At 41.6% G+C, this 25,581-nt stretch overlaps 1 protein-coding gene across 1 annotated transcript in view; it reads right to left on the bottom strand.

Moving 5' to 3' along the window:
* The window catches only part of NYAP2 (neuronal tyrosine-phosphorylated phosphoinositide-3-kinase adaptor 2), a 137,654-nt gene that overhangs the window by 14,100 nt on the left and 97,973 nt on the right, over positions 1-25,581 (bottom strand). Inside the window, exons 4-5 of the mRNA XM_086618602.1 lie at positions 20,857-21,069; positions 11,314-11,417 (exon numbers count right to left, since the gene is read on the bottom strand). Of these exons, the coding sequence (XP_086474728.1) occupies positions 11,314-11,417; positions 20,857-21,069 (317 nt within the window). The remainder of the gene's footprint in view (positions 1-11,313; positions 11,418-20,856; positions 21,070-25,581) is intronic.

The raw sequence follows: 25,581 nt of genomic DNA, 5'->3' as shown, positions 1-25,581 counted from the left end.
TTTAGTATTACTTTATTACCCATTTTCAGTAGAACCATGTACAATGCTGTAAGAGCAGCTAAAAATGACATGAAGAACTTCCAAATAATGTTTAGTTTCTTGTTGTAGGCAGCACAGTGATCTCGCTGATTCAGTGTTTTCTAAGCTGCAGGAGTTACAACTTAGGAACACTTGCTCGGTAACACCAGAAGGCTTTCAAGGCGTGTATCTGCCCATCTCATTGACCTGCGTAAGTCTTTTATTGGAAATATTAGCTATTTGTTTCTATGTATGTCATATTAAAATCTACATACCAATGTACAAGTCTGACTCTCAAAAGAAAGGTCTAGGTGCAATGGCCAAGCTTGGCTGTTGCTCCCATGTCCGAGCCCTCTTTGCAGAGCTCCAGAGGTACGCAGTTCTCACCAACTTCTCACCAGCTTCCAGAGGCTCTGGAAGTAGCTCACCTTTCAGGGAACAAACATCTCCATTATGGTGCATCAGCTGTGGTATCTGTCCCCGTATGTTTCTGTGTTGAGCTAAGACTTTTTTTCAAAGTACTGAAACACACTCTCCCAACACTATCAAAAACAGTCACAACAACCCACAGACCACACAGATGAGATCTCATGCCTGTCCTACGCCTTTTAAAGAAACTGTAACTCCTAATCTGAGAAACAGCTAGGTAGAGACAGTAAAAAAAAAGTTGAGTGGGAAGTGAAAACCCTCATAAATGCTATATTTCATTCTTTGTCAGAATATTGTTGTGTTTGAAAAGTTTCAACAACTTCCATGAGGGAACAAGCCTCTTTCTGTACTCTGCTGGCAAGTGCACAAAGCCCGTGCAAGAGCAAGAAGAGATCAGAGAAAGGGAATGGAATATTCTTCCTCCCACTCTCTTCCATCATAGCTGAAATAGCACCAGCCAAGCCCTGCTTGAGGGTGAGAAAAGGTCTGAAGACAGATTCTAGGCCTGGTGCTCAGAGACTGGTCACTCTGTTCCCATCTCTGATATCCTCCTTCTGTGGCATTACTTTTCCTACAGCTGACCTGCTTTCACTCGTCACTGCTTCCACCCTGACACGTCTTTTTTGTGCCCAAAACCCGTGCTATTGAGCGGTAAGGAGAAAGAGAGCCACTAAAGCCATGCCTGGACCTTGGGACCTCCTGCGACTGCAGCACGTGCTTAGATCCACTTCTACCCGGCTTCCCCGGTGCCGTGAATCAGAGGGCACTCGGGTGGCGTGAGGGCCTCTGAGCATGCACTCGCTCATGCTCTTCAGTCAGAGTCCTGGCAAAGTAGGACCCAGCAATGAGTGACCTGCTTCTGCTGCATGACTGGCCCAGCTGAATGCTGAAGAAAAGATGCTGGGACAGCAGCAGAGGGGCTGTCTGCCAACAGAAAACGGCTTTGACACAGTTACTTCTCATGCCAATCAGTCAGGCGTGCCTTAGAGGTGAGGGATGATGGATGGGGAAATTCCATCCGCTTCCAGGTTTGCGTTTTCTTTTCTTTCTTTCTTTCTTTTTTCAGTAAGCGTTCTCTGTTTGCAGTTTGCATATTTAGAAACAATTTGCACTGCTCTGGACCCAGGCACTGATTATGTAAGACCAGATTCAAGCTGAAACTCAACACAATGCAATGTGGAGCCTTTCCTAAAGCATTAACATTCTTGCTGTTGCTCTCATCCAAAATGTTGACAGCATATTTAGCTGGACTGACGACAGTGGAATTTTGCCTTCGTGTGTGCAAGATATTCGTCCTTGCAGGGAAAAAAAAAAAAAAGGAACTGTGTCAAGTAATCCAACGGCTCCCTCTCGTGGACATGAGGCTGTGCTGCACTTTATAAAGGCACAAAAGTACACTCGGAAATCCAAACTCACAGATTTTCATCAGTGCAAACTCCCAGAAGGCTGTGTGGCACTTTAGGACACAGCTCATGCTCCGGAACTTCTTTCTAGACGGTGGAAATCAGTGACATGACTCATTCCCGACTCTTGCGAACATCCAGCCTGAACAAGAAGGCAAAACACTATGGCTCTGGATGATTCAGATTTTGAAGTACACTCAGGCCACACGCTGGTCAAATCCAGACATCATCTCAAGGTAAGAGTTGGTCCGTGTCCCATAAGTGAACCGCTTGTGCCAGGGGCTTCTCTCTCTACCCCACCGGGGGTTCTTCCATGCCTGTCCATCCTCCCAGGTAGGAACCAGAGGAGTTTCCTTCCTTTCCTTCCTCCCAGCTATTTGCAAAAGCAGCATCTGCAAACTTCAGTTTATGTCTATGTTCATTTGGTTTCACCTACACAGACACTAAAGACTCCTCTATCGGAGGAGGAGGACTTCTCCATGAGAGGGCATTTGTAAAACATTCCTAGTAAAATTTATCTGGTTTTCCAGTTTTACACATTCAAATGCATTTCATTGTATTAGTGGCATATAAAACCAATTAAAATCACAGTCAAAGATACAGTAGATTGCACTCCAAATAGTTTTTGCACTTTCTGATTTCACATCAACTGAAGCTTAAGCAATTCCTGACAGTCGTATTCTGGCCAATCTACTCCCATCTGCAACTGCTTACTTTCTCATCTATTACACTGAGCTTACAAATCCTTGGGGTAAGGACAGTCTTTGTTCTACAGACATTGTCTACCAATGCAGGGACCTCACTTATGACTGTGACTCTCAGACACCACTGCAGGCTTTATTGTCGTAGATTTTAGTGGCTAACATTAAGCAGGTTTTGGATCAAGTGACTATCCCAAACCTTATTAAAGGTGATGGTTAAACATAAGGAGTAATTAAGTCCCTGCAAGGGAATAGCTTCACAGGCAAAAATAGAAGCTACCATCCAAAGCAATAAATAGTGTATAGAAAGTCCAGACCAAAAGCCCACAGGACTCTGATTACAGAGCGAGAGGCATGGGACTGTTTCCACACTGTGGACATACATTTTGAATTAAGAAAAAGATCAAGTATCAAAAAGGAACCACCATAATCTTGGCTCCAGGACCACAGAGACAGAGATCTCAGAGGCATTGCACTGGCTGAAGGGGTACACTTGGCATTTACACACAGGGAGAAGAAGAAAATCATTGCCACCATCCCATGAATTGTTTCATATGTTCCGCTATTCTATATCCAAAACACACCATAGAATTTCAAAACTTTAGAAAATTAGAGGAAAAAAGAGGGACAGAGAAAGCCATACCAGAGTGGCAATTAGCACAGTAGTTAGATATTCCTTTTGAATAGGAATTTGGGACTGCACCTCCCCTGAGATCTTTAACCAGCAGCCCAGGGGGATCTTTTTTTCTTTGGCCCAGAGAGCAAGTAAAACAGAAGTTGCTTTTTTCATTGCAAATCCTTCTGCATTACTTGAACCACAGAACAGAATCACTAGAGTTTGATACTAGTTTCAGATTGAGATTAATTACAGAGTGCATCTAGCAAAGATTTACAGTACTGAGCCATGACACAGGTTTCTGCTATGTAGCAGATACAAATTCTCTTACTAGCACTTTTTTTTTTTTTAACCATTTTCCTAGGATTCAAACTGGATGAAAGTACTTCAGTCTACAGAGTTCTCCATCTACCTGTGATAACTGTATTTCTTTCATATAATGGAAGTTAAAAAAAGACTGCTGTGATCAGACATGGAACAGCAGATCTTGATTTATAGGTGCTCATTTTTCAGCAGCAGAATTCATTAAACGAAGCAGTCAGGAACTCAGCCCTGCTATGATGCCTGACGACTGCAGGGTGTTTACTGACTGCTTTGAACTTTTGTACCTTATTGCTGAAGAAAACGGCAACTATAAGCTGAGAATAATAGAAGAGCACAGATGCTTTGTTTATGCTCGCAGAGTAACAGAGAGCCCATAGGCTTTCAGATGCGCATTTGCCAACTAAAGCATGATAATGTCAATTCATTGGGGAAGCACTTTTTCTAGGTGCCTGCAAAAATAATTATAGCCATAATAGTAACAATTTACCCTTCTTGCATTCCTTAATTATGGGGTGAACACAATGCTTACAAGGCATACAAGGACGACAATATGCTCTGTATACACAGCTAAGGTTTGAAACTTTAAGAGCTGGGCTTGTGATAGTTAGTCGACCCAGCACAGTTATTCACGAACTTAGGCATGAGACAAATACTTAGCTGCACTGCTGAAGAGTATTCAGTGCTTGGCAAAATTCAACTCTAAATTATTTCTCCAAAGTTTTGTAAATTTCTTACAATTAGCTTATACTGCACTTAAACTACAGGGTATTGCTCTAAGAATGCATGTGGAGACCAGCTAAATATATATCTCGGCTCTTTCTTTGTTGTATTTCTCTTCCATCATTCTTCTGTTTTAACACGGAAAAATTAGAATATGTGTTTTGGATTCAGTTGCCCTGAAGGCAAGGTCTCACATCAGTTTTAACGCTGAATGTTTTTTTCCACAATAAAACGCATGTGTTTTAACTGCGTTTCGGTTAGCACCTGAACATTGAGTCTCAAACAAAACGTTATCTAAGCTCTTGCATGGAAGAATTTGGGATTGAACAGGTGAGGCTGGTGCGAGCCTCCTCCCTCCCTGCTGCCAGCTGGTGTGGTGCCAGGCGGCGCGCGGGCACGCAGGGACCGGCGGGGACGCGGCTCACAGCCGTTCCTGCGCGGTTCTGCCCGTTACTCGGCGCAACGCTTCTGATTCCAGCCAGCAGGGAAAGGAAAAAACCCCAACACATCAAAATCACTCTTCTTAAATAATTTCCCTCCCGGACAACTCGGGAGACGTTCCTATAGGATCCGAACAGGCTCTTACCTTTCCCTAAGCCGTGCAGGGCTTTGTCACTGGCACTGGCAAGCAGGAGCCCCGCCAGCCGGGCAGAAGGGCAGCGCCCTCGCTGCCAGGGAAACCCTCCCGTTCCGTTCCGCTCCCCTCAGCGGGGACCCGCTTCCCCAGCAGCCCAGGGCCGCCGCCGCCGCCTCCCGCGGCACCTCGGGGCGCGGTGCGCCCCGCCGAGAGCCCCGCGGGGACCCGCACGGACACCCGTGGGGGCGCGGGCCGCGGCCGCCAGGCGGCGCCCTGGGCTCGCGGAGCGGGGCCGCGGGGCGGTGGGCGCCTGGCCCCGCCCCCCGGTCACGGCAGGGATGTCACCCGCCCGCCCGGAACAATGAAGCGACACGAACCGCAGGCAGACCCGGTTCTTCTCGCCGAACCGAGCTGCCCGAGGCGCCCCACTGCTTCCGCACCTCAGCCCAGTCCCGCCGAAACGGCCGCGCTGCCCCAGGCGGGCACCCGGCTTCACGTTCCCGCCTCTGGGAAAAATAAAGCTTTTCCTGATCCTTTCGGATTTTCCAAATCGTTCATTTTGAACAGTTGTTAAAGTGCGTTCTTGCCCAGGACTCCTCCGGCACAGACCCAAACAATAAAGAGGATATTTCCTCATGCTCTTGCTGAACATAAAGCAGCGCGCACCATCTCAGACCAAGTGGAAATAAGCACGACAACAAAATCCCTTCTGTCGCATATTTAAAGTAGAAAATCTGCCTTCTACTTCCCTACCTACGTTAACACGTTTGAAAACTATGCTGGAAAAATCCCAGTCTCTTGCTTTCGGGACTCTGCAAAGCTGGGATTTCCATTTCCTTAAGGAAACAGCTTCCCTAGCAGGGTCAAACCCCAAACCCAGGAGCCAGCCCACCCACCCCAGCCTGCAGTCTGCTGCTCTCTCCTGGGCACTGCTAGCGAGTCTGACTACAAAGCCCAGCAGGAAGATGCCAAAGGCATGTCATTTGCAGAGATTAACTGTAGGTGGGACCCAGCCATATCATCCGTACAGCTTCTCCCTAACACTCAGCACTTGTGGATGAAGTCTGAAAAGGTATAAATATAAATGTCTATTACCTAGCAATGGAGATTTAAATGACTGTTACCTGGTCAGTGGTAAATGCCCAAGAGCCTCTAACATGTACAGACCAGGAATGATCCCAGCTAGCTTTCCACAACCGACTCAGGTGGTTAAATTAGGAAAACAAATTACCAGGTTATGCGAGGTAACAGACATGCAGCTCTACATGGTCACTGAAGATTTAGATAGGTGAATCCTCTCTGCAGGCACCTCTCTTCATATGACCCACAGGGAATCTGTAGTATACCCCTGACAGACAACTCAGAGGCAGGTAGGATAGATCTCAGCTAAAGAGTGTGCTCAGTCCTTTTTACAAGTCTGTTTTAATTTTTAGCTACCTAAATCCGAATCTAAGGAGACAACTTGTATCTAAAATTCTTGCCTATCAAAGATAAGTATTCAAATAAACTATTGATGGATTCACTTCATTTGGTGCAAGACAATAATTACATGGTCAAGTCCATTCTGTGAACAAGGGGCCTTTCCCCTTTGGTATATTATGTTCAGATAAATCACAAAATAAGTAAAAGCTCTCCTCAGTTTTGGAAAGTAAGCGTTAGTTTGTCCATCATGTGGGCCTTCTGGGTCATGTTCGCTGATGGGGTCATATGGGGGAAGAAAAATGCTGTCTTAACTTTCTGGGGTTCAGGCAGATACGAGGCAAATAATGAACTGAGCTGCATTTAAAAAAAAAAAAAAAACAAAAAAAACCAAACCAAAACAAACAAAAACAAGCCACAAAAAAATTCAGTGTTGATTCTGATATATTTTTCTAGCTTTTTCTTCATTTCCTCAATGCAAGTTGAAACTCCTTAATTCATAGCTGTCCATATGTCTTCATTCCCTCCTCTGAGTTATTCCTTCTAATCTCAGTATGGCTTCTGGATTTTACTTTGATCGTCACTGTAAGGTTTAAATCTTCTTTCCTTGCTTAAATTGGAGCTAGATATCACTGCCCAGTCCTCACAAGAAGATACCAGACCTTAAGAAGCATGCGAACTTTCAGAATTAAGATAGCATACCTCGAGGAGCCGAGAGTAAAGGACAGGGCTGTCTTCCCCCTGAAAAGCAAGTAACTCATAGGCAGCATGAAGAGAGGCTGCACAATTGTAGATAAAGTACACGGTTTTGTGGAAATCGGTCTGAAAATAGGCTCTACTTTGCAGAAAAACTGGAACACCACATTGTAACTATCAGAAGCTTTGTTTTCAAAGGTGTTATTTTCCTTCAGATGGTGGATCTTAGTTATAAAGATGCACTGCTGTGCCACTACGCAGCTTACTACATGTGCTTTTCCAATAGCTGTCTACATCTTAATGAAAACAAACTTCACTTTGCAAAATTCATTTGAGGCAAAAAATCCAGAGATAGTTACATTGACTCCTTGCTCTTAAAATGGAAACCAGTGCTTTTTTTCGTGTGCTGAAGACAGTTTCTGAGAAGCCTGCCAGTGGGGACCTAGACATGATGTTACATACATTAAAAAATGAATGCGAGATGCTCTGCTCTCCAGCAGAGGGACTTCCACAGTGCAGGTTGCTTGAAACATTTTCTTCTCTTGTGATAGACATGCTCAGTGCACATGTATCCTGTGCGTGACAGGGATTTTTGAGTCCATCGATAGAGTGTAATCCTTTGTTACCCTGAGGTGAAGATGTGGAGAACGACAGGATCCAGAGAAACAACGCTGTATTGCAGTGATACCTCTGACTCCAAATTGCGCTTTCTTTACACAAGTGAATGATTTCGTCCACTATGAGGGTCCCCTGATACGCCTGAGCATTTACCACTGCAGGTTGAAACACCTAACCATGCGTGCTACAGGAGTCTCAGGCACCAGCACAGAGGCTCCAGCAATATGGGTGATAAGTTATTTACTGGGGCATCGTTGGACCATGTTTATTGTACTTTATAAACCTCACATGGTGTTTATGTTCTCTGTTTTCTACTGTTCTCTGTCCACTTGGATGGTTACAAAGCACTGGTACTTGTTTTCATTTCCATATAAAGGCCAAACTCACATAGACTTCCACTATTTCTAATTTTATTCACACATTTCTTATCTCTAAGGTATAATTTACTGCACTTTCTAGAACAATTTTCCATTCCCTGTAAGCTCTCTGCTAAGGCCAGAGAACCTTTAGAAGGCATTACGTTCTGTGATATCTATAACACTCCTCTGCTACTTACACTCTTCTTTTTCGGATGTTTACATTAAGATAGGTATTTTGGAAATACAGATATATGCCACTTCTGTACCGCAAATATGTTCCACGCTTCTGCCATATTACAGTTCCAAGCTCTCCACTTGACTTCCTCTGCTTCTTGCTTAATTTCTTAAACTTTGTCCTTATACAATCAAAAACTTCAGTTCCAAGATAAACTTCTGTTTATCTTTCAGTTTAAATCGAGTCAATTCATTACTTCATCCAAGGTTACTTCCTGCAATCAGCTCTTTCAAAACGCCCTCACCATTTACCAGAACTAAGTACAGAACGGTACGCTCTCTGTCTGGCTTAGCATGTTGGTAACTGCTGGCTGCTGCTACAGGAATTTTGAAGTGTTCTCTATCAGAGACCAGCCACATAATTCATCTCTGCTTCTAAGTTCACTCTTTTTATTTGTAAGTGATCACTATAATGCTTACCATCAATACACCATAAATATGTTCTGTGAATATTGACTGGTTAATCCTCACAATTCCTATACCAATAAACAAACAAGAAAATAAGGCACAGGGGACTTAAATGTCAATAGTTACATAATTACCCAATAGCTGATTTGAATTATAATTTATGTTTCCTTAGATCAGACCTGGTTTTAATTACTAAGCATTCTCACCACTTCTGTAGTAAAAATGATGGGCCTTGAGAGCTCAGTTGCAAAACTCAACTTTTTTCTCAAGTTAAACATTTTGGAAAACATGAGTTTGGGATTCATGAAGATTTGAGAAAACCGATTAACAGTAACCTGCCCTTTCCCAGATGTACTCCTCTATGTTGTATCCCTGTATCAATGTTAGCTGTGCCCCTCTTGTCAACAAAGAGATGGATAACTGGATGCATCCTCTTAATCTTTTGGAAAGTCTAACTGCTGATTACAATGTGGTTAAGGAAACCAGTATCAATAAAATCAATAGCCACAGTACATAAAAATAAACACCCTGTATGCCACCATCCATCAGATTCAGAATGGGCTAACAATCCAGCTATTTCTAAACACATTTCACCTGTCAGATTATTTGCACATTACGATACAATAGGTGTATAAAGAATACAATCAAAGTAATATTTGTATCTGCCGTGGAGATATCGAGACTTATCTTCACTCTGGAATCAAGGTCAAATCCACGCTTTTAAAAAATTATGCCATCATAATAAATGACAACTTAATAGATGGACAGTAAGAGACCGACAGCTTGAGGGGAAGACTTATGGGGAGAGAAACCTTCTACCAGTTTTTCTTGTTTTTCATAAAGCCTTGTCCATACCATACATTATTCAATTAACAAGAACACTCTCTATAGTCACTTGAAAATTCCTCTTATCATCTTTGTTCCTTTCTTCTGTATGAAATGAGGTGGATTTTTCCTCCACAGTTTCAGTGAACCCTAGCTGCAGCTTCTAAGAGGCTCATTATCTCTTCTATCACATCAGCTTCTGCTTTCAAGGCTTATTGTTTAGCTCTTAATATAAACTGAGATACTAAAATCCCTTCAAAACACCCAAGGTGCCTTTGCCACTGAGCAACCAGCAAAAGCATCGTATCTGCTGTAAGACCCATTTAATCAAAAATCATATACCACATGAACACTGGGACACTCAAACCCTTCGAAATACAGATACCCTGATTCCTTCCTTAGATGAAGGAACACTTGACGTGGTATTTAAATGGGCTGTCATTTTGAGTCTCTATTATGGATTTGATTTTCTTTTGTAAAATATACTTTAGAATGCACAAGTTTCTGTTAGCTGTTGTGTCTGGCAGGGCTCAGAAGTAATACAATGGCTTCTGTTTCGCAGGTTAAAGAATTTTAACCTGTGTGAGCAAGGATACCCAAATATAACCTTCCTAACAAGTAGGTGGCTGCCTAGATTGAGCAAATCAATCTTACTCTTCTGGTCTCTACTTTGGTCAAGACCTTCTAGAAGCAACTCACCACGCCACAAACAATTGAAATACGTAATTATTGCAAAGCAGTCCTCAGGGAGTTTTCCACCCGTATCTCATTGACATTCAATAGGATTATGGGGACTAATTCCCTGAAAGCCCATCAAAAATTCACCATCTAAATAAGGGTGTTTGTGTGTGTGAGTACGTATATGTATGTGCACATATATACATACGTGTTTATGTCTCTTTGTACATATATATACCCACACACATACAGAGTGATGTGTAGGCCCGTACAAGTACGCACAAGCGATACAACACTGAAGTGCTTTGAGCTTGACAGAAGGCATTCACGTTATGTTTAAGTGAAACCTCTTCTCTCAATTGCTACTCAGCAGTTAGTTCTGTCAAACTAATAATACAGGTCTGCACAGCAAAATGATACAATATCAGTATTAGCATATAAAATAAAGGAAAGTACAGGTTTCCCATGTCTTTATTTCTTTTCCATTTTCTTGTTATTGGAGAAATTTGCCAAACCCAAACACTTTCATTTCTTTCTCAAGGGTCTTATGTGGCATTTTGGGTTTTAATGAGGAAAAAAAAGTATCTCTGTTTAAGACACAAGGAGATGTTACCTCTTTGATTTGGTTTTGATTCCTAACAACATACAATAAATATAACTACAGTAGACTATTTAATAGTCCTGTAAGCATTACATGGCCTATAGCTGAAGAGAGTCTAGCTGCCTTAACTAAACAAAATAACTTGCTGTAAGAGCAGTTTTCAGGACAGTGATAAATCACAGTGTAATACAATCATGCATTAAGCTCAAAACAAATGTGAGACTGGCACAAATATTAACATACAACTGGGCAAAAGTCAGGTATGTACAAGTCATTGACAAACATTGGTGCAAGTGCTTTAGACAAGACATTTAAAATAAATTTACATAAAAACATAGATAAATTTATCAAAGTTTGATAAATTTTAGAGACAGTAAAAAAGTACAGAAAACATGAAAAAATAAAACCCCCAGCCAATTCATACAGTACAGTTTTACTACATTTATATTACAGAATGAAGACAGAAAAGGATACAAGTAATTAAGAGCAAAGAATATGCTACTGGCTGTGGCCAGTGGAGTTTCATTGCCAATGAGAGATGCGCACACACAGATGCACGCACACACAGAGAAAATAAAGACAAAAAACAAAAAAAACATTTACTATAACAAATGACAGACACAAAGGTGAGAAACATTCGGCACGTTGCAGCACATGAAGTCATTCACGATTGGCTAACGATGGTACCTGGCTCGGCTGAAGATCACTGGCTTGCCTGAGGGGAGTAACGGACGGAGGAGGCACACCTGATGTGGACGCAGACCGACCTAATCTGCAACTCGCTTTAGGCTCTGCAAAGGAAGAGAGAAGAAAATACACCAGTGAACAGGAGGTGCATTGCTGCTGCAGTAAACCAAAACATGGTGGACCCAAGACTGTCTTGAAATGGACAGGCTTGGTTTCTAAGTTAACCCCAGGCTTGGTTTCTAAGTTAAAATCTTCGGCTGAATCATGAACACGAGTTGAGGTCAGACGAAGTGGAATTAAGACAGAATCCATCCCAAGTCCTGGCCTCTTCCTCTCCTCTAGCATCTCTGAAGCTCAAGTATAGAGCATAAAACAGCAGACAGAAAGCATATAAAGGAAACTTTCTTGTTGCCCCTGCCAGTGCCCTTTTCCACTCCCCAAAAAATACAGCAGTGATTAAACAACTTGCAGCAGCTTCTGGTTTCCTCTCTGTATCCCAGAGCTGAGGGAGATGGCAGCCCAAAGATGGACTGTGCTGAGGGAAAGCATGAAATGCCAGAAAATGAAGGAGAGAGAGTATAATAGTGTTGAGAATAGTGTGGTACTTGGGGATTTGGAATGATACCAAAAGCACTTGGAAATCTGACATTAATGGCTGTGAATTGAGAGACAGAAAGTAGGAAGAAAGGAGAGAAATCAGAACATCAACAGTGGCAAACTCTGAAGTCAGTTCTCCAGAACTGAGGCGATTACAGAAGTGGAGGCTGCCTTGAATAAGAAGAGAAAGCTCTATTCCAGAGCAGAATTGCACAGATATTAGTTCTTTAGTTTTACTTCTGCTGTTGTACATGGAGGCATTTCTCAGAAGGCTCCCCATCGACTTCCAGCACTGATTACTACTGTTAACATATCAACACGAAGGTGACCATGCAGTTCAAGCATCCTGGAAAGTTTTTGTCTGTGAGCTACGCTGACACCAGGGTGCTATCCCACAGTATTCAACACTCCACACCTGGTCTAGAAGAAACTGTCTTTTCCTGAGAAATGGGTCTGCCTGTTTCTGCCTGAGAAAAATATTTCTCCCTACGTTTCCTGTTTATGGCCAAGGAAACATCTCCTCTCAACCCATGACTTTTGGCTCAGATGAATGTGTTCATTCTCCTCATGTTTTATAAGCCTTCCTCCCAACCATGCACCTGTCTCTCCTGTTTAGTGGGCAAACACTGAGAGCAAGGACCTTTGCACTCAGCAGGCACACTTCGTACAATAACAGACTCTCGATTTTAGCATCAATAGCAGTGCTTTACCATGAGCAACAAATAATTGTAATAATATCATGCCTCCATACAATGGGTTTACGGAATTTCTCCTATTCAATCTTGTGTTTTCAAGAACAGAGGAAAGACCTACACCTTGTGCAATCCTGGTTTAGCACGTTTGCCTTTGAAGCATTTTTCTCATATATCTTGCTTATGTCTCTCCGAAATGTACTTTCTCATGCCTCATTTACACTGCTGCTTTGTCTGTGGTTGTTTTATACTAGTTTCTCTATTCCCTGAGTGGATCTCTATTATCACTAGCCACTGGTTGGGTCATTGTTTGAAAGGAGTAAGATGTCCATCACTAGCACATCCTTAAGGTCACTTGGCACACCGTGGAAACTTGAGGACAGCAGGCACATCATGCTACCTACCAGCAACATGATGAAATGTGTTCTTCCAACCTCACTGATGCTTTTTTCATTGTCACCTTAAATGCTTGTTTTCCTTGGATGTTTCAGAATTCAATGGGGTATGGAGAAGAGCTATCCACTTAAGCTGGAGCACTTAGACCAATAAAAGCATCTGTATGGGTGAATATTCATCAACTAAATATTAATAGGTTGGTTAACATCCAGCTGGCTGAGCAGCAAAAATATTTATGCTGTTCAATGAATACATTACTCAATTCACTCATCCCTAGTCAGTCTGTAAACATACCACGAGTCAACACGGCAATAAGCATGCAGAAAGGAGCAGACTGATCTCCTCCATAAACAACCTTGCATTTTGTACATTAATCTCTTAGTTTGCTTTTTTTGGACTTGGGCAGTTATACTGAAGGTTTGATTAGATTTGGTTTTGTTCTGATTTCACACTGTGTGCCAGATTTCTGACTGTTTCTTTCAGTAATATAGATATAATAAAGGATCTCATGTTTGTTCCCTCTTGGAATTTTGCTGTGGTTCCAGAGAGGACAAGAATTGGGTTTTTTTTTAGTTGTTTTTCCCTACTGCCAAATAGAGACTCTGTTTTGGCTGTGACTAGCAGAATCCGACACCCAGCATGTAAAAAACTCCAAGGCATTGCCTGCCATTGCTTCTGAACTGTTTTCTCTGCTTTGGGAAAGCAGAGAGTAGTGTCATAATTTCCAATTTGGATATATGTGCAACAACAAGAGATTACCGTTTCCTTGCCAAAGAGACTCCTTTGATCTGGCATCAAAGAAATAAAACCTATCACACACAGATGAAGTATTAGTTCCTTTATCTCCCTGTAATATATTTTACAGTACTAAGGAAACTATTGTGATTTCCATGGGCGTCCTCACCAAAAGAGGTTTCAGAGATGGTTCCATCTAGCTTTTTTTAAGTTGAGGAAGTTGGGTTACGCAGTGAAAGTGAAATGTTGTCGGGTTTTTTTAATAGCCATTTCATTGGTCTCAGTGGGAATATTTTTAGACCAAATACTCTATTCTGCTGTAATTAGTGCTCTGAGTAACATCTTCACACTGCACACTACTGTGGGAAAAAAACATCCATACATGGTTTGTTGCATAAGCGATGCCCAAGTCACTGCTCTGTATTCTGAACATGTTATTTTTCAGCTGCGGACAGCTTATTCACTGTACTGAGGCTAACTGGATTTTGATAACTTCAAAATAATAATGATCACTTCAAATAACAACTTCTGCTTTGGGCTATCTAAAAAGTAGTAAGAGGTCTTCTTGCGCAATTATGTCCACCATCCAGCCACTTCCAGTGTCTTTAATTCTTGATTTTCGTATTTTAAATGGTCATTTCAGCTTGTCTGCAAGGTCTGCATATTGATACTGGTTCTGGTTCTAGAATGAAAATGGGTTTTCCTGTTTACTGCTGAGAATCTTGAAGGAAGGACAACTTCTGCCAGCAAATCTCAGGGATAGTTTTGAGTGTTTAATTCATATTTATCTCATGTGGATGATATTGAGACAGCTCAGTATTAACGTCTGAAATAAGTAGTCTTGAGACCTCTTAAGAAATCCTCTTTATAACAGTAATGTATGGTGTGGAGCAGTTTTATCGGCCAGCCTGGTAACACATAGGAAAGGCTCTGTCTGCCCTCTGAGGAAGACCCATTTGCTCAGGGTCCATGATAATGTAAACTAAAATACACCTCGCTCCATACTGATAAAGTTAGCATGGCACCCCATCCCTGCACTGTGCTTCACTGTGCAAGTGGATCCAGATCCACTCCAAACGCAGGACTCTCTGCATCCACAGCCAGGGGCCTTTTGACACTGCTGTAAGCCACTCAAATGCTGACAAGGGCTAACAGCCTACTGCCAAGCTAGGGAACTCATAGGCATATGTCTAAGTGCTTTACTGGGCTGGGGCCAGGGAACGCAGTGCACTTGAGTAGCCATGAGAGATGCCTGATGCAATCAATGGGCAGCGTGAGGTTTGAATTCAGCAGACTGTCTGGGTAGCTACGGAGCTGCATAACATATTTAGCTATTGTATGCACAAAAACGTTCATAAGATTCAGTTGCTATAGTTAACTGATGAAAGTTTGGTGGTATTATTTTGCACACGTTCAAATGACGCATCCCTCACGTTGTGCCATATTATGAAAAACGGACTGCTTGCTAAGTGCCTGAAGCATCTCCAGGAGCCAGGCACAGATGCAGCGTAATGCTGGTAGGGGATGGCTGGTCCGCTGTGCCTCAGTCCTGTCACGTCACCCACAGCAGCCACAACACTCCCCGCAATGCCAGTGGTTGGAAACGCAGCCACCTCAGCATAAAGTAAAGCCACACATGAAGTCAGCTGCAATGGGACCAGCATCAGTGGACTCCCAGGTTTAAGCTGAGTCCTGACAATGCCAGTAGGATTACACATGGACATAAGCAAGCAGACAGCCCCAAAGGAGAGCATTAAGGGTAAGAATTTTAGGAGAGTCTATACAACACAGAAATACAGGCTTTCCAATCACAAATAGGATTGCCTTAGAATTGTGTACTTAATTATGTATTTAAGCACTCACATAAATGACCTGTTTTCCAAAAGTGCAAGTGCTGTCATAGTAACTGAAGATGTAGAGGTCTGACTGATTGCATTTGGAGCAGGAGATGTTTTTGGATTTTCCTCGATAAAGCAGAGTGCTGATATGTGACAAGATTTTATGGAAATATTTTTGATTAGTTTTATACTAATGTGCTATCGTTTTCTATATTTTCCAGAAATACAACAGCTCTGCAGGATTTTTATTTTTGGATCTTAACGAGAAGAGTTCTTTTATTCATCCAAGGAAGACTTCATTCTGCCTATCCTAATCTTAATTCAAAAAAATACTCTGGCTGTCACTTACATTGGAGAAGCTTCTTATCCTGTCACAGTCTCTTCTTTGCACATGAAAAGAGAAATATTACTTATTTGCTACAGCTGCCAAGAAGCACATTTTGCATTAAACAACGTGATGTGACAGGCTGCAAGTAATCACATGCAAAAAAGAAGAAAAAAAGAAGAAAAAGAAAACATGCATACTGGAAAAAAAAAACCCACCTATTATCATCATACTGGCCTGGCCGTGTTGGTTTCTTAAAAAGAGACGAGTAAGCTGAAACATAACTTGAAATTATGAAACCTTCAGGGGGAATAAACTATATAGTATTCTGTCACTTAAAAAAAAGTATTTAGGACTTCACCTGCAGAAGCCACTTAGTGTTGAAATAGCACAGCATCATGTCAAACTGAACTGTTTTCACAAAGGGAGCACTGAACCTGTGGGACTCAGTGCTACTAGATATCCACAGGTCAAAAGATTAATGATACTCAAAACCAAGTCAAAGAATAAGAAAAATCATGTCTGTATTAGATGGGGTACGTTTTAAACTAAGATTTGTCCTGAACTGCCCCATCTCAGGTCTATGTCAATGACTGAGGCAACGAGGTAAGGAATAGTCATGTCCTACTGGCAGTACCTTTTCCTTAAAATTTCTGAATTCTGAAGCTTCCGACATGGACTACTGTCAATTCTGGGACTCTGGATCAAAAGGACAATTATGTATTGTTCCAAATAGCTGTAACGCCACTGCTGCAGAGAGCAGCATGCACTTCTACAGTTAGGCTCTCTGACTTTGTGTTCCCAAACCCTGGAAATAACACCTGGCTCACAGTGCACTGGCTTGATATCCTTAGTGTACAGCTCTCAGTATTACTCTCATTTTACCTTAGGTGACAGGTACTGCTAGGGGAGAGCTTGTGTGTGGAGATCATGAATGACCAGTGTAAGCAAGGTCTGGAAGTACAGCATCCTTCATCCTCAGAGTCCTTCACTTGGGGTGTAAAAACCCCAAGCATCGCTACAGGCTCGGGGAAGAGTGGCTGGAGAGCTGCCTGGCAGAGAAGGACCTGGGGGTGTTGGTTGACTACCGGCTTGATATGAGCCAGCAGTGTGCCCAGGTGGCCAAAAAGACCAATGGGATACTGGTGTGTATCAAGAATAGTGTGACCAGCAGGAGCAGGGAAGTGATCCTGCCCCTGTACTCGGCACTGGTGAGGCCGCACCTGGAATATTGTGTCCAGTTTTGGGCCCCTCGCTTTAAGAGAGATATTGAGCTCCTGGAGCGGGTCCAGAGAAGGGTGACTAAACTGGTCAAGGGGCTGGAAAGTAAAACTTATGGGGAGTGGCTGAGGGAGTTGGGGCTGTTTAGCCTGGAAAAGAGGAGGCTGAGGGGAGACCTGATTATGGTCTACAAATACTTGAGAAGGGATGGTGGGGAGGTGGGGGAAGGGCTCCTTACATGATCACCCATCATGATGGGTGATAGGACAAGAGGAAATGGATATAAGCTTAGTCAGGGGAGATTCAGGTTGGATGTTAGAAAGTATTTCTTCTCTGAAAGGGTTGTCAGCCACTGGAATAGGCTGCCCAGGGAGGTGGTTGAGTCCCCATCCCTGGATGTGTTTAAGAAAAGGGTGGATGAACTACTTAAGGATATGGTTTAATGGGAGATTAGGGACGGTTGGACTGGATGATCTCTAAGGTCTTTTCCAACCTAGAAATCTATGAAATCCTGGGCTGGACCTCGTTGGGTAGGCATCCCAGTAACATATACCACCAGCATTAAGTTGCCTTCACTTGGAGAATCTTTGAGGATTTGATAGCACAGTGATACTCTGATACTGCCTCTGAGCAGAAAATTTAGGGGTTGGTGGGTGTACTCAGTCTTCTTTGAAGGAAGCAGCCCTAGCTAGCACAAACTGGTACTCTGCCGCTACTCCCTTCTTGTATCAGCGAATGTATCTTGCACCTTGGGCTTTGCAGGCACTGCTCCATTTCAAAAGAGCCTGAACTTAACTATTTATTACTTTCGGAAACCCACAATACTAGCCAGTAATTCCAGTGAAGGGTGGGCATTTACTCCCTTCCTGATTATCTACAATGTTTTCTGCTAGAATACTAATGGGCTGGCTGAGTGACAAACTGATGGCAATTCAAAAACAGGGCACAACCAGAGAGTAGAGTATCTGAGATGTAAAAGGCAGTGCAGTGTCTGTCTGTAGCAGCAGGTGGCAATGCAAAATGCTTCATGGTTGCAGTTAGGAAAAAAACAGCAACTTCCAGAAAATACTCTTCAAAGCTCCTGGAGTGAAGTGATCAGAGCCTTCTGTTTCACAGACCTCATTTGGCTGTTTGCTGCAATCGCATTGACTTTCCTCCTAAATGCCAGCATGCCCCCAAACCACTTACACTGCTTTCCGTAAGAAACAATAGGATGCCAAGAAACAGAAAGTGACCTTGACAAATGATGTGACAGATGAGAGAACAATCAGGCATTAGAGACAGTGATACCCATGTGCATCTGACAGGCCAGGCTCATTTGAACAAAATGACCAGAAAGCTCGAGATTGTTTGGACATGGCTAATTCCTCCTCTGATCTTACTAGCAGGTGCAGAGATGAGCAGAACCCACAAAAAATCAGTACTCTCACTCACGTATTCCCTTGGACCATGCCAGTTCCCAATTTATCTGCACCTCAGCAGAGCTGTCTGTTGAGCACACATGAGAAGACCTTTCACATCCTTTCTGTTTTACGGCTGAGCAATTCAACTCCATTTTCTTTAAATTATTCCAACACTGCCCTAATAAATGCCTGTACCGGTGTGAACTAGGAGGTAGGCAGCAAACTGTGGTGTTTCAAGGACATGTCCACACAAAAAAAAGTTTCCTTTTTTCTCTTATCTATGATGTTGGAAAGAGAGCAATGACAACTACTGGGGACAGCCCTGATTTTATTTGATCCTGTGGTAAATCTCTGTGCTCTCCTAGCACAGAGTTATTCTATCTCCTTGACTCCAGAAAGCATTTGTATCCATATAGATGTATTAAATCTCCTTGCATTCTGTTACAGTTCTAATTTAATGGGAAGAATGAACCGGTACAGATCATGTACAAGTTCATTGAGGAGAACTGTGTACAGCATTTTTGAATGCAATGTCCTACCCATTAAAGGTAAAACATGTTGCTCAGGCAACAGCTAGAGACATAGGGGAAAAAATATTCATTGCAGATGAGAGGCAATATTCATCAAATGAAATGTCATAAAAACTGCAGGGAAAGAGAAATCATAATCAGCTCTCAGATTTTAATATTAAAAAAGGAGTCAAAATGCAGTCCATAAAATATTTCCATAATTTTTCTTTGACAGTCCTAGCTATGTAAGACAGAGTCACAGTTAACTAAATCAAGGCATGATTCAACAACTATTACAGTTTGCTGATGCCAAATGAAGATTGAGGCCAATATGTTTTATCTGTTTTTGGAGATCAACCAACTCTTTAAAATAAAACTGATGCAGGAAGGTTGGAAAGAAGTGCTATATTTTGCTAAGAACTTACTCTTTAATTTTAATTTATCTTCCATTTTGCTCCGTACTGTCATCTCGCAGAACTGAAAAGGTTGGTACATACCTTTGGTCTAATTATCAGATGTCCTGACACTTTGATGTGGTACCTTTAAACTCACCCTTTTACCTGTATCAGCACAGATGATGCTCTAATACACTGGGAACAGAACTTTTAACAAAACTAGGAGCTAATCTGGAAAATTCCCACCTTCCAGGATGCTTTGCGAGAACAAATAAGTAAGAAAAGGCAGTAACACCCAAATATGCTGTGCTAGAACCATGAGATTTGCAGATAAGTCACTTTTGCTGCCCCGGGAAGGACTGTTTCAGGGGTCCATAGCAAGAAAAGCTGGACTACATGATTGCTGAAAATGACCCATCACATCAGCAAAGTATATTCGAGTTATCTGCTGAGTTTGAGGTGTCATTTACAGCAACGCAGGGAAAATGAGAGTCCCATAATCATACAGGGATGCAGTGCCCTGGGTGAGGAGTGAGCATCTCTTCTACCTTGGCACTGCAAAGACTCACCTCTGCCACTGACTGCCCAGCAGCTCTCTCATGCAGGAATAATTTCTTGTTTGAGTAGCTCATTCATGGTCTTACGTTCACTGAACATTGATCATGAGGCTCCAGTACTGCATATGCCAACAGCATAGTTTAAAGCGGGTATTTTTCACAATCCCACCAATAAGAAATGAAGTTCCTTTTTTAAGTGAACTGTCAAATCTCAAAAAGTAACCATGCAGTGCTTATGCCAGAGCTATACTTACCTGTTTATAGATGTCCATTCGTGTATTAGTTCTGTTCATCTTAGTCAATTTATAAAAAAGGCTGTATTATTTTTCATGGTTTATGGCAATTCACTATCTTTTAAATAGAAAATTTGATGAATAAAATGGATAGTTATGAATGTGAGGCTTCTGAAATCCATAGTCCATTTTCTAGATATTTATGTACAAGCATAAAGCAAAGGCTACCTGTGTCCACTCACTGTGCGTACCAGTAAGACAGCCTTGTTTCTGCACAGTGCGTTTTTGTTACTGTATGTGATATCTGAATTTATAGACTTCTCTCTGAGACGCCATCCTGGGGGTGCCTTTGCCGTAGTGTCCCTTTTCATTGTCAGGTGGAATTCCTTATGTATTTTAAAACAGATAAACAGCATGTTGACATGCTTGTATTACCTGCTACCACCTCAGTCCTGTTTCAGTACAGAGCACAAGCCGACAGCACAAGGCTTATCAGTGCTGCAGTTAATGGGCAGTGCAGATTCCAGAAGATATTTGCAAGTCTAAAGAATCCAGATGCTGACCTACATCTGTGTATCTTTAGGGATCCTTCAGCTCACAAGGAGATTAATGAGATCTTCCCTGCCCTGCTCCTTGACATACCTGAGCTGTTGCTTCCAGCCAACATGGTTGGACTGACAGAGGATCTCCCCAGCCTGCTGGACACCACAGGTGGGCCTGGCGTTCCATCCCATTCCTGAGCTTTCCCTGGCTCCCTGGAGGAAGCTGTCCCATGATGGCCTCCCCTCTCTTTGTTTTCCAGCTTTGGTAGTGGTTCAGTGCTGTGACTTCTAATCTTCAGCTCATCTAGTGGTTCTACAAAATACACAAGTGCACATTTCATTATAGAGTGTCTGCTAATTACTCACATCATATAACAATCTTTTGCTCAACGTTCCATATATACCAATCATAAATCTTTTAAAGGCAATTTATATCACAATTTTGCTGTCTAGGCCTAAAACCTATAGTTTACGCAAGTTTCAACACACTTTTTAATTATAAAACCATACACATTGCAGCAGACGAATAAAATGTAACTTCTCTGTTACAACTTTTATATGCCAGGGAAGTATTTTTGAAAATGCTATCCTATCAAACTATGCTTTTATTAACAATTTATGAAAATAGTTTAATTCTTTTCAGCTGTCATTTTACTGAGAATAAGAGTTCTTCTTCAGGCATTTTTTAAGGAAGCTCTCTCGTAAGTCAACATATCTTTACTCCTCATAAACTCTAATAAAAAGCACACAGTCCACCAAGCTGTCCAGTGTCAGTATTTTGGGTGTGCCCAGCACCATAACCTAGGGAATGAAATTTTACTTCATTGGAAAATCCTTGGAGTCCGAAAATGACTTTCTGCTTGCAACATCATGAGTCAATATAAGGAGGAGAAATTAAAAAAAAACCACAGTTGAATGATTTTTCAAGCGAAGCAGTGATGTCTGTTTTCTTCATGGTTGGTGATTTTCTGTTCTTTTCTCCAGATCCTCATTTCTTTTCTTGCAGGTTGAGCAATGCAACAGAGAAACAATGCATTCTTGATCTTTTCCATCTGTAGCTGTGAAAAACGCACACAAAAAACTAGATACAGAAGAAACATTAGCTTATTTTTAGTTATAACAGCTAATTACTGTGCTAGTCAGTTATTCAAAGCTTGCTGAACGGTTTGCCTCCTTTCAGTAAAAAAAAAAAAAAAATCCCCCTGAGTTTGTAATTTTATACCTCTTATTTAAGACCAAAGACATCCTTACATGATACTCTCAGTTCTAGTCATTGAGGTTTATAAAACAAACTCCTGATATACCTTAATTTCTGTATGTATCCACAGTCTTGGAATTCACACTTGATAGAGACGGACAATCTTCCCTTGAGCCCTAACTCAAAATCTGTTTGTGGCTACAAGGGACATTACAAGACTCGGGAGAGCCAACAAAAGGGAAGGTGCCAGGAGCCATTCGTGGGCAAGAGATGACAACAGCTGCCCAGGGGCCCCATGCAGAATGGCAGTGGCCTGGCTGTACCGGATTGGCAGAGATGCAACGGCAAAATTTGTCTCAGCAGCCACTTCCTCTCCCAATTATCCCCATGGCCAGAAGCTAGGACTATCCAACAGGAATTGCCACTCAGATGATACAGTTCCAGAACAAGAACCACATTCAAACCACTTTAATTTGGGTGCCGCTCAAAAACCCACACGCTGTTTACCCTTGCTACAGCAAACAGTGGAAGATGCAGTAGAGACCTCATCTATGCACAACAGTAACAAAATCTCACGTTGTTTTGAGTTCTTTGACATTCCAGTCTGCAGATGAACTTGATGAGCAACAATACAGTCATCCTGAAGTTTCCTCAATGAAATGTCATAGAGGAAACACGGAAAAACATCTAACTGGATGTGCACTATGCGATCATTAGTGTATTTCATGAATTACTATCAGGTAATAGTAAAAATTAATGTTAAGGATATCATAACAGAACCGGCAAGATTTTTTTTTTAATTATTAGTCACAGTAGTAAGACTCCATGCAAAAACAATAAAACAACCCCAATTTAGCAAGTTTCATAAACTCGATTCAGTGACATTTTTTGTGACAAAAACCTTCAAAAATCAAAGCTCTTCCTTGAACTTTTAGGTCAACTTACCTACTTTAATGCATGCAAAAAGACACAGTAATGAAAATCCAAACTCTTTTGTTTTTCCTAGTTGGTAACCCTAGCAGGGTACAAGGTTGAATAACAGTCTGTATCAATATAACATGACATCTGCCTTTTGAGGACCTTTGCTACGAAAAGTCTGTAACACAGCTCTGGCTGTGACTGTGTAGAGACTTGCTAATACAAAGAGCCATGCAAAGAGAGGTAGAGCCCAAATTATAACTAGATTTGTTTCAGTTATCAACAAAAACGCTCTTATATTTTTTCTGAGCATTGATCTATCAAAAATAATGATGTACTTAATCACATAACTGATACATGCAATTGTATCTGAATTTTTTCTTTATGCCAGCAACACTCATTCTTTAAGATACTACTTATCTGGGAAAAGGAAAGATACGAACAAAGTTTCAAAATTCTCTGGAAATGCGCACAATCCTCTTCCCCAACCACACAGGATGCTGTTTAGATTGCAGCTCTTCATTTCCAGCAAAAGGAGAGAAAGTCAAAAGAATAGAATACACTTTTTAAAAGTCAGAGTCTGGCCCTGCAAGTACCCCACCAACTTAATGCATCATTCAATAGATTTAATTTACTATGTCATTCAGCTGCTACTGGAAATACTGTGAAAACCTTCTCTGTGTGTGTCTCATTGACACTACTTGAACACCACCCCTTGAAATTTCACACGTTCACACAGTCAGTCCTTAGCTGCAGTGGAAACACTCTGGTTGAGTGTGGAGCTAAGAATTTATCTACTTCAGTTTACTTAACAGAGAAGCATTTGTACTTGTTGCCTGATTAAAATGATTTGTGCATTCTTATCAGCTGAATCAAAGTACAGCAGTTCTCTGCAACCAGCTGGAAACTATGGAAATATTCAGACTAAATAAAGATTTGGCTTATAGTCTACTTCTTTATAAGGTGTAGAAAATCAGTTTTCAGCTGGCTGTCTAGACTTAGTAAATTTACATTCCACTATCCTTTCTCGGGGATTTTCAGTTCTCAGTTTATCTGAAAAGTAATATATTGTAAAAATGAAAAGCAGATTGAGTCAGATTATAATGTCATGCAACCCATCACAGAGCCTGAATCATTATTATTTGGTGATCACTATCAGTAACATTGATACACAGTCAGAAAAACAACATGTCAGTGTTTTATATAGTTTTCTGTAATATCACTTTCCTGCTCACTTGTGAATACATAAAAAATGAAAAAAAGAAATTTGTGCCTAACTTTTGCTCCTATAATTTGGGGAGAATTTCAGAATAATTTCAGCTGCCTTAATAACTGTCAACTGGAATCATATTCGAATTACATTAAAAAAAAATAATAAAAATCACTGTGCTAGTTCTTGCACTACTGGAAAGAGTACCTTACCTCTAACGTTCCCGTGACAGCTCCAGAAGTGCAGAACGCTCCCCTCCCAGGTCACGGCACATTACTGGGACCTTTTAGTGACTGTCCCAGTCACTTGGATGTTTTTCTGCTGTCAATTACTCCCTGCTGCAAACGCAGCTCCACGGAGCAAGCTTAGTGGCACAAATTATTGTCCCTCATAGAAGCACGCTCATTGCTGTGTGTTTCACTCCTGCAGTCAGGCACGAGGCACTGGCAGAAAGCAGAACATGCGTGTAGCTACTGGCTGTAGTTACCTATGGGGTGGTGACCTTACCATCGACTGAAAATCAAACCAGTATATTTTAAACAGGGAAACCTCTTATAACAGCTACGGCTGGATTTAAACGGCCACTTTATCCACATTGATCCCATACTGAAAACATGAACTCTAACCAGTCATACATATATTCTGCCGAAAGATAACAGTGGCTGCTCCACAACTTTTTTATTTTTAGTTTTTATTTAAGAAGTGAAGAAACACAGATGGGATCTAAGTTACCTCATGCTATTAAAAACCTTAATTTGGAGTTAGGAGATATTGAAGCTCAGTGTTATGCTGAGAGTTCAATGAATCATATGATGGCCACAGGCAAATCTTTTCACAGTCAAGTGCTGTATTTTGAAAGCTGAAATTATTATGGAAAGCATCTTTATTGTTCAATAACTCATAAGCCAAAATAGTACATAAAAATGTAAATTTCAATAAATAATTCACTGCTTTAAATATTTATGGATACAGTTGGTTGAACTGCCATAAAGGTGTTCAAATGTTTCAAGCCCTTCCAGGTGTCATGGTATTTCAATATTCAAAGATATGCATTTTTCTTATTTATTTCACCTAAATCTCAGGCTTTTCCACTTCAAGTATAAGATGGTGGCTAAAAACTCTTAGACAGAACACAGGTTACAAATAAATGAGACGTCCAATTTCCACTCTATGAAAGGTCCTCTCTCTAGTAGCTGCACACTGCACAGGGCTGGCACACGAGCTGCAGTACTGAAAAACTTGTAAATGCTAAAGAAAGCGAGAAACAGAGTTAATCAGCTGGAACTTGGACCAAAGCAAACTGAAAAATACAGCTACGGAAAACATCATACCTGAAAGGCTATAATTCAAATGAATCTATACTCTGTGGCTGGTCTGCCACTCTGCTCTTAAGCACAAATGAATTTCAGGTCTCAGTGGCTTCCTACTGTAATGCTAAGTGATAAACAGGAGAATCTGTAACACAGCTTGGGGTTTTGAGGGGGGAAGAAAGAAAAGCA

Source organism: Tauraco erythrolophus, chromosome 11 (genome assembly GCF_009769465.1).
Source record: "Tauraco erythrolophus isolate bTauEry1 chromosome 11, bTauEry1.pri, whole genome shotgun sequence".
Classification (NCBI taxonomy): Eukaryota; Metazoa; Chordata; class Aves; order Musophagiformes; family Musophagidae; genus Tauraco; species Tauraco erythrolophus.
Note: the sequence above shows the minus strand (reverse complement) of the source record. Positions and strands in the feature narration are given on the sequence as shown.